General features: G+C 43.7%; 2 protein-coding genes and 1 non-coding gene across 5 annotated transcripts; 1 reads left to right on the top strand and 2 right to left on the bottom strand.

Annotated features, from left to right (window-relative positions):
- The first annotated feature begins 357 nt into the window (after positions 1-357).
- On the top strand, positions 358-7,701 carry dipk1aa (divergent protein kinase domain 1Aa). Its single transcript, XM_020467510.2, has 5 exons — positions 358-714; positions 4,170-4,304; positions 4,598-4,705; positions 5,046-5,222; positions 5,431-7,701. The coding sequence occupies exons 1-5, from the start codon at positions 661-663 to the stop codon at positions 6,241-6,243; spliced, it is 1,287 nt and encodes a 428-aa protein (XP_020323099.1). The 5' UTR covers positions 358-660; the 3' UTR covers positions 6,244-7,701.
- Positions 6,987-12,917, bottom strand: rpl5a (ribosomal protein L5a). Of its 3 annotated transcripts, XM_020467511.2 has the most exons (8): positions 12,642-12,917; positions 11,336-11,405; positions 10,275-10,390; positions 10,040-10,174; positions 9,292-9,494; positions 8,763-8,940; positions 8,357-8,445; positions 6,987-8,085 (listed from the first exon to the last, which is right to left on the bottom strand). In XM_020467511.2, exons 1-8 carry the CDS (start codon positions 12,642-12,644, stop codon positions 7,983-7,985), a joined length of 897 nt encoding a protein of 298 aa, XP_020323100.1. In that variant the 5' UTR covers positions 12,645-12,917; the 3' UTR covers positions 6,987-7,982. The 3 variants fall into 3 exon arrangements, with proteins under 3 accessions (XP_020323100.1, XP_020323103.1, XP_020323101.1); XM_020467514.2 differs by lacking the exon at positions 11,336-11,405; XM_020467512.2 differs by lacking the exon at positions 11,336-11,405 and having other exon boundaries at positions 10,275-10,424; positions 12,642-12,915.
- Positions 9,125-9,248, bottom strand: LOC116358711 (small nucleolar RNA SNORA26). Its single transcript, XR_004206475.1, has one exon. It is a non-coding gene; the product is annotated as a small nucleolar RNA SNORA26 (small nucleolar RNA).
- Positions 12,918-15,316: the final 2,399 nt, after the last annotated feature.

Here is a 15,316-nt window from a genome sequence, read left to right as displayed (position 1 = left end):
CCCATGTACAGGCTATTACAGGATATGTATGGCACAGTCCTCCCTCCAAAACTACACATATTTGAGACCCTACTGAGTATTTTCCACCCCTTAGCTGAGAACGGTAGAAAAGTTCTCTCTGCAGCCCAATATTTTCAACATACCAGTGTCAACGATAGTGTTTTTTCATTGTTGGTAAAAAAAAAAAAATTAAACCATATTTTGTATTTGTTTTCATAAATGACTAATTACCTTTCCTTGCTGGCCATTGATTAAAATGCAATATCTTTTGAATGAGTTATCCACATTGCAATATTTTGAAATGTGTAGTTTTATTTTGAAGGTTTTCTCATGATCATATGAGCGTGACGTCATCCGTTGTGCTGCTGGCAGAATACTGGTCAGCTGCACGAGCTAGATAGCAGCGCTGCCAGACCCGTGAACTGCGTAAAGGAGCCGGTCTTTGGTTCTACACAAATGGAGAACTAAGAATAATTGGGTACCGGGAGATGTTCGGTGTTAGAATATATTTTGTGAAATCTAGAATGCGCTTCGAACGCATTGGAAACTGAAAATTGTGTAGCCTACGAACACGGACAGTCTCTTCATGAGCTCCAGCTTCACTCCATTTATTTGGATTCTCTTTCGCAGTTCCACGTATTGAGATGGTCTATTTTTGTGATGGCGAGAGGTCTGTTTCCACGGGCCTGGATAAAGAAATCATTCTTTTTCCAGGTAAACAGTGCTATTCTAACGCGTTTTACACATTTTATATTGACAGAGCTTTCAGTCAATAATATTCACCGTGTGGTTCCTGTCATTGATTGTTGTAACTAGTGTATGCATTTTGTCGTGCAGACTCTTACAATTCTGACGGGACTAAAATTTTCATTTAACAGTAGCCTACACCAGCAGTTCATGGAGGTAGAAAACATTTGGCTGCGATGCATATTCTTGCATGCTGAAATTGTTGACGCTACCATGAGGTGCGTCAATTTGGTTTGGAGAAATAGTCTGCCTACCCTTAAGAACTGACATAAATAAATTAGGCCTATTATTATGTTATGGGACTAGGCTACACTTTATTACATATAGCTTAATACACTCTCTTATTGAATGTACTCAAATTCATTTGGGCTACCACCTTTGTCCTTGCCTGAGGCCACCAGTGGAATATGTGATTCTGCAGCTGCAACAGTTTGTTTATCCAGTGCCGCGGCAGGAATGATCTGCTGTGCTGGATAATAAGGCTGAACCAAGAGTATTGGGGGGGGGGGAACAAAAATACAAACGCAACATGCAACAGTTAAAAATATTTTGCTGAGTTACAGTTCATAGAAGGAAATCAGTCAATTGAAATACATTCATTAGGCCCTAATCTACCGATTTCACATGAATGGGAATAAAGTAATGCATCTGTTGGTCACGGATGCCTTAGAAAATAGGTAGGGGCGTGAATCAGAAAACTAGTCCGTATCTGGTGTGACCATTTGCCTCATGCAGCGCGACACATCTCCTTCGCATAGAGTTGATTAGGCTGTTGATTGTGGCCTGGGGAATGTTGTCCCACTCTTGAATGGCTGTGCGAAGTTGCTGGATATTGGCGTGAACTGGAACACGCTGTCGTACACGTCGATCCATAGCATCCCAAACATCCTCAATGGGTGTCATGTCTGGTGAGTATGTAGGCCATGGAAGAACTGGGACATTTTCAGCTTCCAGGAATTGTGTACAGATCCTTGCGACATGGGGCATTATCATGCTAAAACATGAGGTGATGGCGTTGGATGAATGGCATGGTAATGGACCTCAGGATCTCTTCACGGTATCTCTGTGCATCGAAATTGCCATCGATACAATTCAATTGTGTTCGTTGTCCGTAGCTTATGCCTGCCAATACCATAACCCCAGCGTCACCTTGGGGCAAACCGCTGACCCTCACAACGCCATACACGTGGTCTGCGGTTGTGAGGGAAGAGGGTGAGACGGACCATATGCACTAATATGCAGAACACGCGCTGTGAGTGTGTCTGTCTGTTTTGGGTTGGATAGAATGTAAAAAATAATATTTAGCTTGGATGTGAGAGTTGCTTGTTCACTCTGGCCAGTGATGCACAGCCTATTACGATGGTTCCCAATCCATCACTATGGTAATGTTTACATTGCTCTCAATGTCTGCTTTGCTTATTATTCTAATTTGTTTTAATTTAACCTCTATTTAACTAGGCAAGTCGGTTAAGAACAAATTCTTATTTACAATGACTACCCGCCAAACCCAGGCTGCTGCGCCACATGGGAGCCCAAAGTTTTTGTTAAATATGTAAGACTTCTATAATATGTAACTTATTCAAACCACAGAATACATTTTAGAGGACTTTCTTTTGCAGTATGTTGAGGGCATTCAATAGCACAGCATTTAGGGCTTGGAATTGCCAGGGACCTCATGATACGATATTATAACCATACTTAGGTGCTGATAGGATATGTATTGCAATTCTCACGATTCTATATGTGTTGCGATTCAGTACTGTGATTTTATTGCGATTCAATGTTCCAAACATATTGCTCACCATATGACTACTACAAAGAAACAAGAGAGCCTGAGAAAACAAGTTTTGATTAGTCATGGAAATAAAAGTTCTGAAAACAAATTGGCTCCCTTTTTTAAAAAAGAAAATGGAGAACTAGCTAAGAAGGGAAAATACTGGCATTTGGTGCAAACATACAGGCAACTAGTGCAAAAATAATATCCCAATATGTAACTGTTTCGATCCCCCCCCCCCATCTCTAACTGTATTCTGTTCCCATGTTTTGCTGTATTCAGTGATGTGAAATGCTATGAACATTGCAGATAGAACTAGAACAAGTAGAGCAGACATGATCACATTTGCAGATAGAAATAGAACAAGTAGAGCAGATATGATTAAATGCTCCATATGATTTTGTTTGTTCTTTCTGACAGGCAATCCTATCTGTTTTACACAACATTTCAATCCGATAGTTCTCTAACTACATCCTCCTGAAGAGATGTTGCTGTTAGAACAATACTTTACTGCTCACTGTAGAATGAGGCCTGGCTTGTGACTCAACCAACAGTGACTTGGGTCCTACCTCTGGAGGCCCCTCTCTCTCTAACCCCTTTAAGCCATAACTCCCTCATGGTTCAAGCTTATTCTTCTCATCCCAAAACAACACCGCTCTAAGCTCCAGGCTTGATTATAGAGTCCTGATTAGAAACACTTAGAGAAAATCAAAGGTGATTTGTCCCTTTCCCCTCACAAGTATCTTATTGGTCACAGTTTACCTCCCAGACACACTCTGATTCTGATTTAATATCCACACATAGTATGATGCAATTTATTGGCAGGGAAGTCAATCTCTGATCCCTGGCATCTATCTCTGATTAGGCATGCATTCTATTTTAGGTAGTATGCTAGTGTGGACATTGGAACGTAAGCATCTGACTGCACACGGGCCGTTCGTTATCTTGTCATGTGATATGAGGCCTGTGACACAGCCTATAGCCTACGTCTGTAACTCAATTGATATAGAACCATGTCTGGAGTCTTGTTACATTAAGACCAAACCAACACTTAACCCCAGAACTCTTGTTTAGTCTCAACGGGTCATTGTTGGACCACAGTGGTTGCGATCAATAGCGTGATTATGTGAACCCCACTGTCACCGTGGAAACTACAGTACTGCTGGTTGTCTGTTGATGGTCACATGACGGTGTTGATTAGGAAGCGCTAATTAGTATACCGCCATTGACCAGGCTGGCCTCATTTATGACTCTCACGGCACAATAGGGGTTTGTTCTCTCTCTCTCTCTCTCCATTTGTTTGTAGATGCATGTGAATGTGTACCGTTAAAAGTCCAGAATCCTAACTGAATACCTCACCTCATGCCATTAATGAAAATGCAGCCGTTTCAGATACAGTGAAAATCGAACGCTTACTGACAACTGCACTTTAGAATTAGATTGAGTGATGTTTTACTGTGTAGGGCGGGGGGGGGGGGGGACTCTGCACACTATTTTACAACACGATGTGGTAGATTAAACATGGTGGTTAAACATTGTGCACTTAATGCTCTACTCATTGATGCATTGGTGCATGCTTATGCATTTTTAAAGGGAAGGCGAAGAATAAAGTAACCAACTAACCCGGTTTGCTGTTTGACCCCTGTAGGCTCGCATCTCCTTTGTGCGGGTGAAATACCTGTTCCTCACCTGGCTGACGGTGTTTGTCGGGGGCTGGGTGATCTATGTCCAGTATTCCAACTACACCGAGCTGTGCAGAGGACATGAGTGCAAGAACGCCATAGTGAGTACGGACACATCGGTCATATCCATGATCCACTTCGTTTTTGTTGTTGTCTTTTACATATTTTGCTGTATTTATTGATAGACAGGAGGAGTGTTTTGAACAGGCAGTGGAGCCAGACTGGTATGACAACACTGTGTGTGTGGGGGGGGCAGCAATCTCATAGCATCTCACCCATTGTCACAAGTGGTCCGCCCTCTATAGATCTCACTTTGTAAAATCTGGTGTACTGTTGTAGAGTAAAGGCAATGGAGAGAGAGACTAACACCGACCCATGTCCACTGCTCCCCCAGTGTGACAAATACAGGAGAGGCATCATTGACGGCTCGGCCTGCAGCAGCCTTTGTGACAAAGACACCCTCTACCTGGGCAGGTGCCTCTCCACCAGCCCCAACAACCAGGTGTGGTAACAGACCGTGCACCCTTCCTCTGAGCTGTTGTCTTGGTCTGTACCAAGTACAGGTCCAGGATCAGTAAAAACCAACCTTAGATCAGTGCATCCTCCTAGGACCCGGACCTACAGCCCTAATGTTGACTCAAGAAGGCGCTTCAGCAAGTTTCTGTATGTGGCCAATGGTTTTATTGAAGGGCGTGGTGTCTTCAGTAGAAGTTCACTACAGTATTTCCATGCACCGTCAGTTCAGGATAATAATCCAGTACCATCAGTTCTTCTTATCGACTGTAGGTGTATAAATAATGTAATGCCACTCTCTGGTTGTCCCTCTTGCCTGGGGCTCTCAGGTGTACACAGGTGGCTGGGGTGACGTGGACGGGGTGATCCGCTGCCAGGTGGGGGAGGTGCTGCACTATGAGCTGGGAGAGGAGCCGGAGCCCCGGAGAGAGGCTGCAGTCTTCGACAAACCCACCCGCGGAACGTCCGTGGAGAAGTTCCGCGAGATGGTCTTCAATCACCTCAAGGTCTTGGAACTATTGCCGCTTTTGACTTCAGCAGATGCTGTCGCAAATAATCAGCATACCGTTTTGACATGAGTTTTTGTCTCCATCGAAGTCCTTTGATGCTTTGATTATTTATTGCACCAACATTTTTACCAGAAATCTGCATAGTTTATAGAGGATACCAGCTAAACCTCTATGTCCTTCCTCCCACTTTCTCTCCCATCTCCAGTCAAAACTGGGCGAGCAAGCTAATCTGGCCAGCCTGGTGACCCAAATACTCAGCGTCGCCGACGGCAACAAGGACGGCCACGTCTCGCTCCCAGAGGCCCGTTCGGCCTGGGCTCTTCTCCAATTGGACGAGGTGCTGCTGGGCCTGCTCCTCCAGGAACGGGGCCACACCCCTCGTCTGATGGGCTTCTGTGGAGACCTGTACGTGACCGAGAGGGTACCCTATGGCCCCCTTTACGGTGTCAGCCTCCCCTGGCCCCTGGAGGCTTGGGTCCCCAGTGGGGCCCGACGCAGCATGGACCAGTGGTTCACCCCCTCGTGGCCCCGCAAAGCCAAGATCTCCATGGGTCTCCTAGAGCTGGTGGAGGACATCTTCCATGGCAACTACGGCAGCTTCCTCATGTGCGACCTGAGCGCCGGCCACTTCGGCTACACGGACCGCCACGACCTCCGCCTCACCGACCCGCGGGCCATCGTCTCCGAGGACGCGTTCAGGCGAACCATGCGCGCGCTGCACTGCGAGAAGGACGAAGACTGCTTGTTTGGGGCGGACTGCCGGACGTCGTGCGATGTGGCTCAGAAACGATGCAGGGAGGAGGTGACCCAGCCCAACCTGGCCAAGGCGTGCAGGGCTCTGAGGGACTACCTCCTGAGGGGAACACCGTCGGAGCTGAGGGAGGAGCTAGAGAGGCAGCTGTATGCCTGCATGGCCCTCAGGGGCTCAGCGGGCCAGATGGACATGGAACACTCACTCATCCTGAACAACCTCAAAGCTCTGCTGTGGAGACAGATCTCTCATACTAAAGACTCATGATGCTCAAAGAATTAAGACGTAATTGACAAGTCTGCCACTGGCACAGTGGCTTGGTTAGAGGAGCCTTTGGGGAAATTATTTCTAAAAACTCCACCACTTTGGTGGATTGTTCATTCAAGATGTACTATATTGTTTTATCTACCACCCGTTTTTATGCTGCATAGCAGTTGTTTTGGCGGTGTAACTGCATTAGAGCTGTCAAATCCACAAGCGGCTCCTGGCATACCTATTTGAAAGGAAATTGCGGTGGAACTACCTTTTAGAAAGCTTTTTTCACAACTTTGTTTTGTAGTAAAACAGAGGAAGAAAAGTGTTTCCAGTAACATCGGTGTGCATCATGCAATTTTAACCAATATAAGTAGACATTGCCTACTAATTGGTTGTCATTGGAAAGCTTCCTTTTTTTAATTACTAAGTAACAAATGTGCCATTTTCACACTTTGATGTTGGCGTGGTGATAAATATTTTTTCCTTATAAATTAAAACGTACAACTTAACACTTTCAGATGTAGTCTACACCTCAATTAGACGGACGAATGATTTTCTATAAAGCCTACACTTTCTAAACTTCATGACAATCGAAAGCAGCCGCTCACTGATTTGACAGCTCCACCTCAGACACCATCAAAACATTAGCTATGCAGGTGTCTGTTATCGCCGGTTAAAGCTTGATCCGATTTAATCTAGGCACGAGTCGTTGGAAGAATGGACTACCACAATTCATATTCAGGATGCTGGGAAACTAGAGATATTTGCTGTTTATGAAACATTTTGAAGCGATAGTATGAACTACACTTGCACATTACATGAAGACAATGTGACCAATATATCTGAGGAAAGCGTATATAAGCCTATGGCTTTGTCCCAATAATCTTTCCTGCCATGATTTGAAATGACCAGTATTACCAGTTCATACCTTGACTGATTCATGGGAAGTAGTGAAACGAGTGTATACTTCAGGAGGTAAGATACCGGGACGCATCCCATGGAGTCATCCACTTTGCTGGATGTTTCACCACCCTTCCTCACTTGATTTGTATTGGCATATAGCAGTGCTGCATCAAAACTGGACTAATAATGTCTCTTCTACACCCTCTGATAAATGCCAGTTTGCATACCATGTACATTTCTCAAACATTTGTCGTTTTCCACTATGTAGCATACTAGTGCCATATTCTGTACAAGCTAGAGATCATGCTGAAAACACCAGACTTATCTTCCACTTAAGGAGGTAGTGTACATGAACTACATTTGACTTGCTGTTTCTACGTTCTTTCAAACTTAACAAGGTCACACTGTACATCTTTTAAAATGGAAACCCAGTCTGATGTGGATTCTGAAGGAGTTAAAATGCAGCTGTGACCTTCAGTTTTGAGGGATGAATTGCAATGTAGATGTATGTTTACCTTGAAGTTTGAACCAGCATGATTTTGCACAATAAAAACCACATACCACTCACCATTGTGGTCTCAGTCGAGTTGAAAGTGGATTATCCTGACTGTCTGTGCAGTGAGTATGAAAAGAAATATGCAGACTAAAAGGTTCATAAAGGATGTTAAAAACGGAATGTGTGGGAGAACCTGCTAAATCAACTCAATCACACCAGAATTTCCCTCAAATATAAAAACTGCAGTATACAGGAAGCCATTCTCGCAAACTGCCAGGACGGTGCTTCCGCAGGAGCAAAGTGACGGTGAAACAAAGTCATTTGCAATACATTTATTAAGCCAGTGGTCCGTCTAACCATCCGCCGCCTCTGCTTCCTGTGCTCGTAGAAAGCTGGCCTTTTTCTGGGCAACGCGGTCCTTTCTCTGTGCCAACGAGAGTTTGGCGCGGTTCCACCTGCGACAAAAAAAACAATACCCCCATTAACCATCAGCACAGCGAATGAGATTAAAGGCTGATAGCGCAATGTTGACGCTACCAGTGGAACTACAATATACAGTTGCTTCTCTCAGCCCCGTCTTGAAAGGACAATGGACATCAGCTGTTGCAAATGAAGGACCAACTACATTTTGCTCAGCATACTTCGTATCATCATAAAGAAGCACTACCCCAATGCACAATATGCAAATGTTCCCAAGTGTAAAGCCAGCAACTGTACCAAACCCACCTCTTCTTCTTGACGTCTTTTTGGGGTTTCTTTTCGTGGACTGGGTTCTCTCTAATGGCGACGTGTGCTTTCTTGTACATCTGCTCTACCTGAAAGAACACGTTGTTCAGGCGGAGGTAAACAATTCAGTACCAGTGTCCACAGAAAACCAACAAACAGCCCTTCAGCATTATCTGGTCATTCATCTCGCTTCTCTCAGCCCCGTCTTGAAAGAACAAAAAAACATCAGCCGTCGCAAACGAAGGACCAACTACAATTTGCTCAGAGATCTTGGAATCATCATCAAGAAGCAGCGAATTTAAATAGGAGTAGCCAAACCAACTGATACTCTCCCATTACAGGATCTGGAGTACAGGCTTTTCCATCACTAAAGTCTGATTCAGTGGGCTGTGTAAAACGGCCTTACTGTGTCTGGCGTGACGCCGTTCTTTATGAAGCGGGAGAACTGTTTCTTGTAGGTGTCTTCGTCCTCCTCCATCAGGTAGCTCATGTAGTCCGACACGTTCATGCCCATGATGTGTTTGCGATGCATCTCTGCGTTGAACTCTTTGCTCTCCATGTCATAGCCTGGGAAACGTTTTGTGCTGAGGGGCGAGAGGTACCACACCGATTACTTTGGTCGTTTTAGTGTACAGCGACTTTGAATAGTCATAAAAAAACGTTTTCTATAATCACATTTTAAAATGACAAAGTCTTATTGCAGAATTGATAGTCTAGTTTTGGGCAAACATTTTCCTGATGAAGTGCAAGAGAAGAGACGTGGACACATTTTGTATCTCCCGACAGGATCCGCAGTGAGGTGTTCAGCCTTCACTACAGGTTTATGAGAGAACTATAATACTTTACCCCTCTGTGTTGGTCATATAGAACATTTCAAGTCCTAAATGGGCAAAAAAGGGGTATCCATATTCAGCTTCAACCTGCACTCAACTAACCTGTGAGGAATTGAGAGGCCACCGTCGACGGCGCCCTTTAGTGCTCCGAACACTTTGTTGCCCGTCGACGTCCTGGCGAGCCCGGCGTCTAGAAAACACGTGAAGGCCCCCGGCTGGCCGTCTATACTCTCCACATTGAACTCATCTCCCGTCACCTCCACCTGGCCTTCGTACACCTGGTCCAGACCAAACTTGTTCAGCAGCTGAGGAGCGAGAGAGAACGTTGTTTCATTAGAGAAATGCAAATGTATATCCTCAAATGAATAGTAGCTTGCTATACTGAAATTAATTGCATTCAATGATAGACGGGAGGCCACACGACTGTAAAAGCAGGTAAAGAATATCCCCATACCAGCGTCACAGGTTACCGTGAAAAAAAGTATTTGAGAAAATTATAAGCTCCAGAAAACTGTACACAGATCTGTCTTCCCCTTTCAGCATAATGATACTGGTACAGGATATAGTGGTAGGTGTATTTTTTGTTTTAAATCAACAATTAATTTGCCAGCGCAGATGAATGGCTACACAGGTGCCAACAACACCCTGACAAACAACTTTACTCAGGATAAAGTCATTCCAGTTTTATTACAGCCTCCCCATGAAAACACGAGAACATTTTTGTGCGAGTGTGCACGCTTACGTATGTGTATCTCTATGGGATTGCCGCGGGTGTGTGCATGCAGCTATGCATTCCTCTATGTGTATGAGCGTGAGGCGTGTGTATGCATACAGTATGCGTGTCCCTTACCCTGCGAGCCAGCAGTAGGCCTGTGCAGTAGGCTGCAGCATAGTTTGTCAGTCCCACTGTGATGCCGTACTTTGGCAGTTCATGTGAGTAGGCGGCACTGACAATGTGGTCACCCTCAATCTTGGCATAAGCAATCTGAAACAGAGATAGAAGTGGTGAGGGTCTGATGTGGTAAAAATTCTTTATCAAGATTCTTAGAGCTGGGCAGGGACAAAAGCTTGCACACTGCACTCACCTGACAGCAGATATCTCTGTTGGAGAACCTCACGATCATCCTGTACTTTGGAGTGTTGTACTTGTTCTTGTCTTGTATGACCAGGCGCTTACGGGCAAAGTAGTCTGTCTTCCCCTCTGTCAAAGACAATCACACCAAACACACAACTGGCTAGTATGCCAGAATTAGCCAATCACTTGAGTGTTTATCTTCAGCGCTTCTAGTAGTTAATTAATCTCGCTTCTCTCAGCCCCGTCTTGAAAGAACAAAAAAACATCAGCCGTCGCAAATGAAGGACCAACTACAATTTGCTCAGAGATCTTGGAATCATCATCAAGAAGCTGCAAATTTATCACATTCACACAACTGGTTAGTACGCCAGCATTTGTCATAAAAATATTTTTTTATTCTCCATTCTATTCAGTCAGTGGCTGCATTCCAAACACTTGACACACCCTCTCCCCTCGGGGCAAGTGAATTTTAAATGGACCACCCTTGCCCGGAAATGAGTCGCCAGCCGATTGCGTTTTGAGCTACCGTTAGCTTATGGGTGCCTTATATGCACTACAGACAATTTAATTAACTGTATAATTATTAATATACACCTACTGTATGACAGCTAGCAAATTAATTAGCTAACTAGCGTTAGCATGCCTAGCTGAAACTTCTGAAGGAAAATGTTTCATTTCTACAATTTCCAAAAACTAACCCAACAAAAACATTTACGAAACATGTTTGTGCATGAGTAGCCCAATTTCTAACTAATTTACTCTCGTTTTTACTTACACTTGTATGTTGACTCCGTGTCGTGGTTTTACCGGACTTTTATTAGCGGATGTACAATCGCAAATTGAATTATGGGGTGTTTCAGGCCCGAAGTGTACATAATTGTACACTTGCAAACTCCATTAAAAACTAGGACTGAGGGGCTTACATTGCAAACTTCCCTTGCGTGGCTAATACTTTGTACCAAAGACAAATAGGGTGTGTCTTTTATGAGTTTGAATCGCAGCCAGAAGTTGGCGAGAATATGATATATAAAAGGGTGCGTGAATGTGCATTACATATCAAGAAAAATGTACCTCGCCTTCTCCTGAATTTCACCTGGTATCTCTTGAAGTAGGCCTTACTTTTAACGACTTTCACAAAGCCCTGTAGAGAGAAAGAGGTGAGACAGCTGCCATTGCAGACTTCTGGCGAATGGTTCTGGCGTGTTAGCTAAAATGTAATACACATTTTTGCAGTCTGGGCCCCAAATAAAGTGCATAAGCACAATGAATATAATGTAGGCCAAACGCCACCAAGGATAATATGCCTGAGCTTCTCACAGAAACCACTTAATGTCACCCCCCAACACTTTCCTGGTTGCCACTACTCTTGCTCAACAAAAAAAATTAATCCGTCTCATCATAATTTATGTCACTCCAAAATGACTGAGGTAGGGTGGCGTTTTACCCCAAGTTGGTCTACAATTGACCCGTTATATATTTAGCGCCACTCGCCGGTATGAAGTCACCGCAAATTGCAACGCATAATGTACTTAACATGCTGCCGCTAAGACTTCCGGGTTGAAAAATGGTACAGCTCGCGTGGATATTAGAAACGGAAAACGGGGATCCCCACCTTAACACATGTCATTAAAACTACGATAACAACGAATAGGTGTGCATTGACTGCTTGTATGAATACACGTTTCCCTCCCTGTGGCACTCATAACTTGAATGAGTCTCTAGATTAATATTTCTGAGAACACAACATGCCCACTAGGTAAAAATAGACTATTCTACTATGGGGTAGTCTGGCTTTCTATTCATTATAACAAGTTTTCCTTGCAGAGGAAAACTACACGTGGACTGTTGTAGCATCTTTAAAGTGCACCTCGGCAGAAACTTTTTTCTTGTTCCATTTCTTTTTTGGTTGAGGGCAAAAGTAAACTAGCACAACTGTATGCATTACTATAGTGATTTCAGTACACAGAACAAATCAGGCAGAAAACGCGAAGGCAAAAGTTGAAATATTTGAGTCCCGTTTACCCTGGAGGCTGACGGAATTCACCGCCAGGCTTAATGGCATTACCATCGTGTTCTTGTTGAAAACAATGACATCTGGTTTGCCGACTACCTCGTACCATATAAACACAGCATTTAGGCTGACATCGACAACAAACAGGTTTTTGTGCAATTGGAAATGTTGAGGTAGGCCTTTGAGCGCCATATCGCCACGCTGGAACCTAGCCTGCAGCTAACATACAGCGGACCGGCGAAAGTATGCTGCACAAATCCACCCTCATCCATTTCCAAAGAAACGTCTATCCGAAATGACAATGCAGATTACATGTATACGCGGAACATGTTTAGGATTGTCAACATATGATGACAAAATACTGACCATTTTTGAAAAATTTCCAACTTCACAGTTGAAAGTCTTCCCAAGTAGCTGCAGAGTTGGTCAAAAATGCTGAGGTCGCAGACAGGATACCGCTTTCTATGAATAGAAACGGTAAAGCACGCCACCTACTGGATGGGAGGAAAATTGTATGAATATTATTTTATTGGTCGTAGTCTCGGGAAATCCCAGACTTTAGTGCATTCCAAACACCATATTCCCTCAATCCTCAAATTAAGTGGACACATCTGATGAGGTTTACATGGCGTCTGACGTGTATGCAGGGCGAGGGAGGAAGGAATGGGTTTTAAATGGACCGCCCTTGCCCGAAAATTCGTCACATGATCATCCCGCCCTGATGTGATAATAGTAGAAATGGTGGAGTTTATTTTTGCATTTCCCAGTGCACCAGGTGAGTAAAACCTTCACTTAAGGGCCAAGGGAACGGTCTAAAATTGGCAAACTCAGCTCAACCGGGGTACCGGGTCATGCAAAACGAATCCCACCAATATCAAAATCAACCCGATTCAACCTGTCTCAATCGGAGGGGATTTACTTCGCCCACAAATCTGTCCGCGGGAGATAAACCCATTTTGTCTATGAGAGTGTCGAATTACGTGAGGCTTATTTGATCGAATACACGTTTTGTCATGCTTAGGCTGTTACAAGTGTACTTATATAGGTGGATTCCTATAGGGCATTCCTGCTACTTTTAGAAAAACAACTTAATTGTGCCTATTGTTCACACGTTTATTTGCCCTCTCATTGGCTAGAGTGGTCCCACCTGCTCTCTCCTGCCTTCAATCATTGAGAACATGTATTTCCATGCATTTCCATTAGAGCAGTCACTTGGCTATCTTGTCAATATAATATATATTCTTTGTCTAAACGCAGCTTGTATAGGGCAACAGAACATTGTTCATGTGGGAAGCAACCTGTCTGCCTGGGGACTAGGGAGACTACTAGCCTCGGCCCCCAGATAAAAGCCTGGGCAGAGGGTAGAATATTACAGTCTCTGATGTCTCTCCTACCTCTGCAAGCAAGGTTGCAAAAAGTGAGTCTTTTGCAAGAATAACCTATTTTGGTCTCTCAATTATTAACTCTACCATAATGAAGGCAAAGCCACAATACACACAACACAGGAAATAAAACGACCACCCTTTTAAACTACAGTCAAAGCAAATTCACAGTAAGCAAAGCATCCTTGTACTTCTACATGAACATTTCAAACAGTGTCTGGTGAAACCAGCTCTTTATTTGTGTACCCTCGCACCAGATGGTGCTGCAGTGGATAGCAGCCATTTTACGGGCTCCTGACCAGTTCTGCTATTTTGTGCTTTTTTTTTATGCTGATAGTAATTTTTTTTTTTTTTACATAATGTCTCCATTGTGTCATTGTAAATAAGATTGTGTTCTTAACTGGTTTGGCTAGTCAAAAATAAAAAATTAAAGCTGAAGAACATACAGGGGTTGGAGTTGTAAAAACTGTTGGTCTCTAAACCCGGAGAAAGGACAGACCATGTGAAAAACTGTTGGTCTCTAAACCCGGAGAAAGGACAGACCATGTGAAAAACTGTTGGTCTCTAAACCCGGAGAAAGGACAGACCATGTGAAAAACTGTTGGTCTCTAAACCCGGAGAAAGGACAGACCATGTGAAAAACTGTTGGTCTCTAAACCCTGAGAAAGGACAGACCATGTGAAAAACTGTTGGTCTCTAAACCCGGAGAAAGGAAGGACCATGTGAAAAACTGTTGGTCTCTAAACCCGGAGAAAGGAAGGACCATGTGAAAAACTGTTGTCTCTAAATCCGTCTAGAAGGACCGTGTAAAAACGGTTGTCTGGTACGCCCTCACCCGCTCTATACTTATAACTGATTGGTTTGGTTCTGTCCTCTATAGTGCTGTCCTGTTAGTACATGATGTTGACGCCCATCACTGTACTCTTAGTAGTCACCACCGCACACTCGCAGACACAGCTGTTTCCCATTTGAAGATGTTTATATGATTTTGTCTGCAGTTTCCATTTGAAGATTGTTTATATGATTTTGGTCATCCGAATGACTTGGAATCTTTTTGTTGTGGCTCTATAAGACAACGATATGAACACATGTAAAACAGTATTAGTTAAGGGTTGTAACTACGCAATATACATATATGTACATGAATAAACATATATAACATGTCTATAAAGGGCTGTAAACACAGCACCAATATAAACTGAAGCAGTCACCTCTTAGAGAGAAAGAGAAGACAGACAATTACTTAGGGTGCCATAAATCCTGACCCTTTGTCAACCTTTCTCTTCAGCTTTGTGTGAGAATCTGCCAGGCTGAGACCTTATCACATCTGCCTTGGAAATTACCCTGCGCATGAGCATGCTCCAAGAACTGTCTGGGATGACTCTGAAGCTCCCCATGACAGCGCAATAAAGCACCTTACTAAAGGCCACTGTGTTAGCGTGTGCATGCAAAATACTATGTTTACCAATACAAGAATTAAACCCTTTCGGCAAAACTCCTTGTGCAACCAGCAATAACACTTATGGCAGTACGGAATAATACTACATGCAAAAAACAATAGGCAAATCAGTATTGGCAACTCTAACATTGAAGAATAGTAACAGCCATACAGTAGAACATATGTCTGAAAGCTATCAAAGTAACAGGATGTCATTGGTG

Source organism: Oncorhynchus kisutch, linkage group LG30 (genome assembly GCF_002021735.2).
Source record: "Oncorhynchus kisutch isolate 150728-3 linkage group LG30, Okis_V2, whole genome shotgun sequence".
NCBI lineage: Eukaryota > Metazoa > Chordata > Actinopteri > Salmoniformes > Salmonidae > Oncorhynchus > Oncorhynchus kisutch.
The sequence above is the reverse complement of the archived record's forward strand: the minus strand, read 5'-3'. Positions and strand labels throughout refer to the sequence as shown.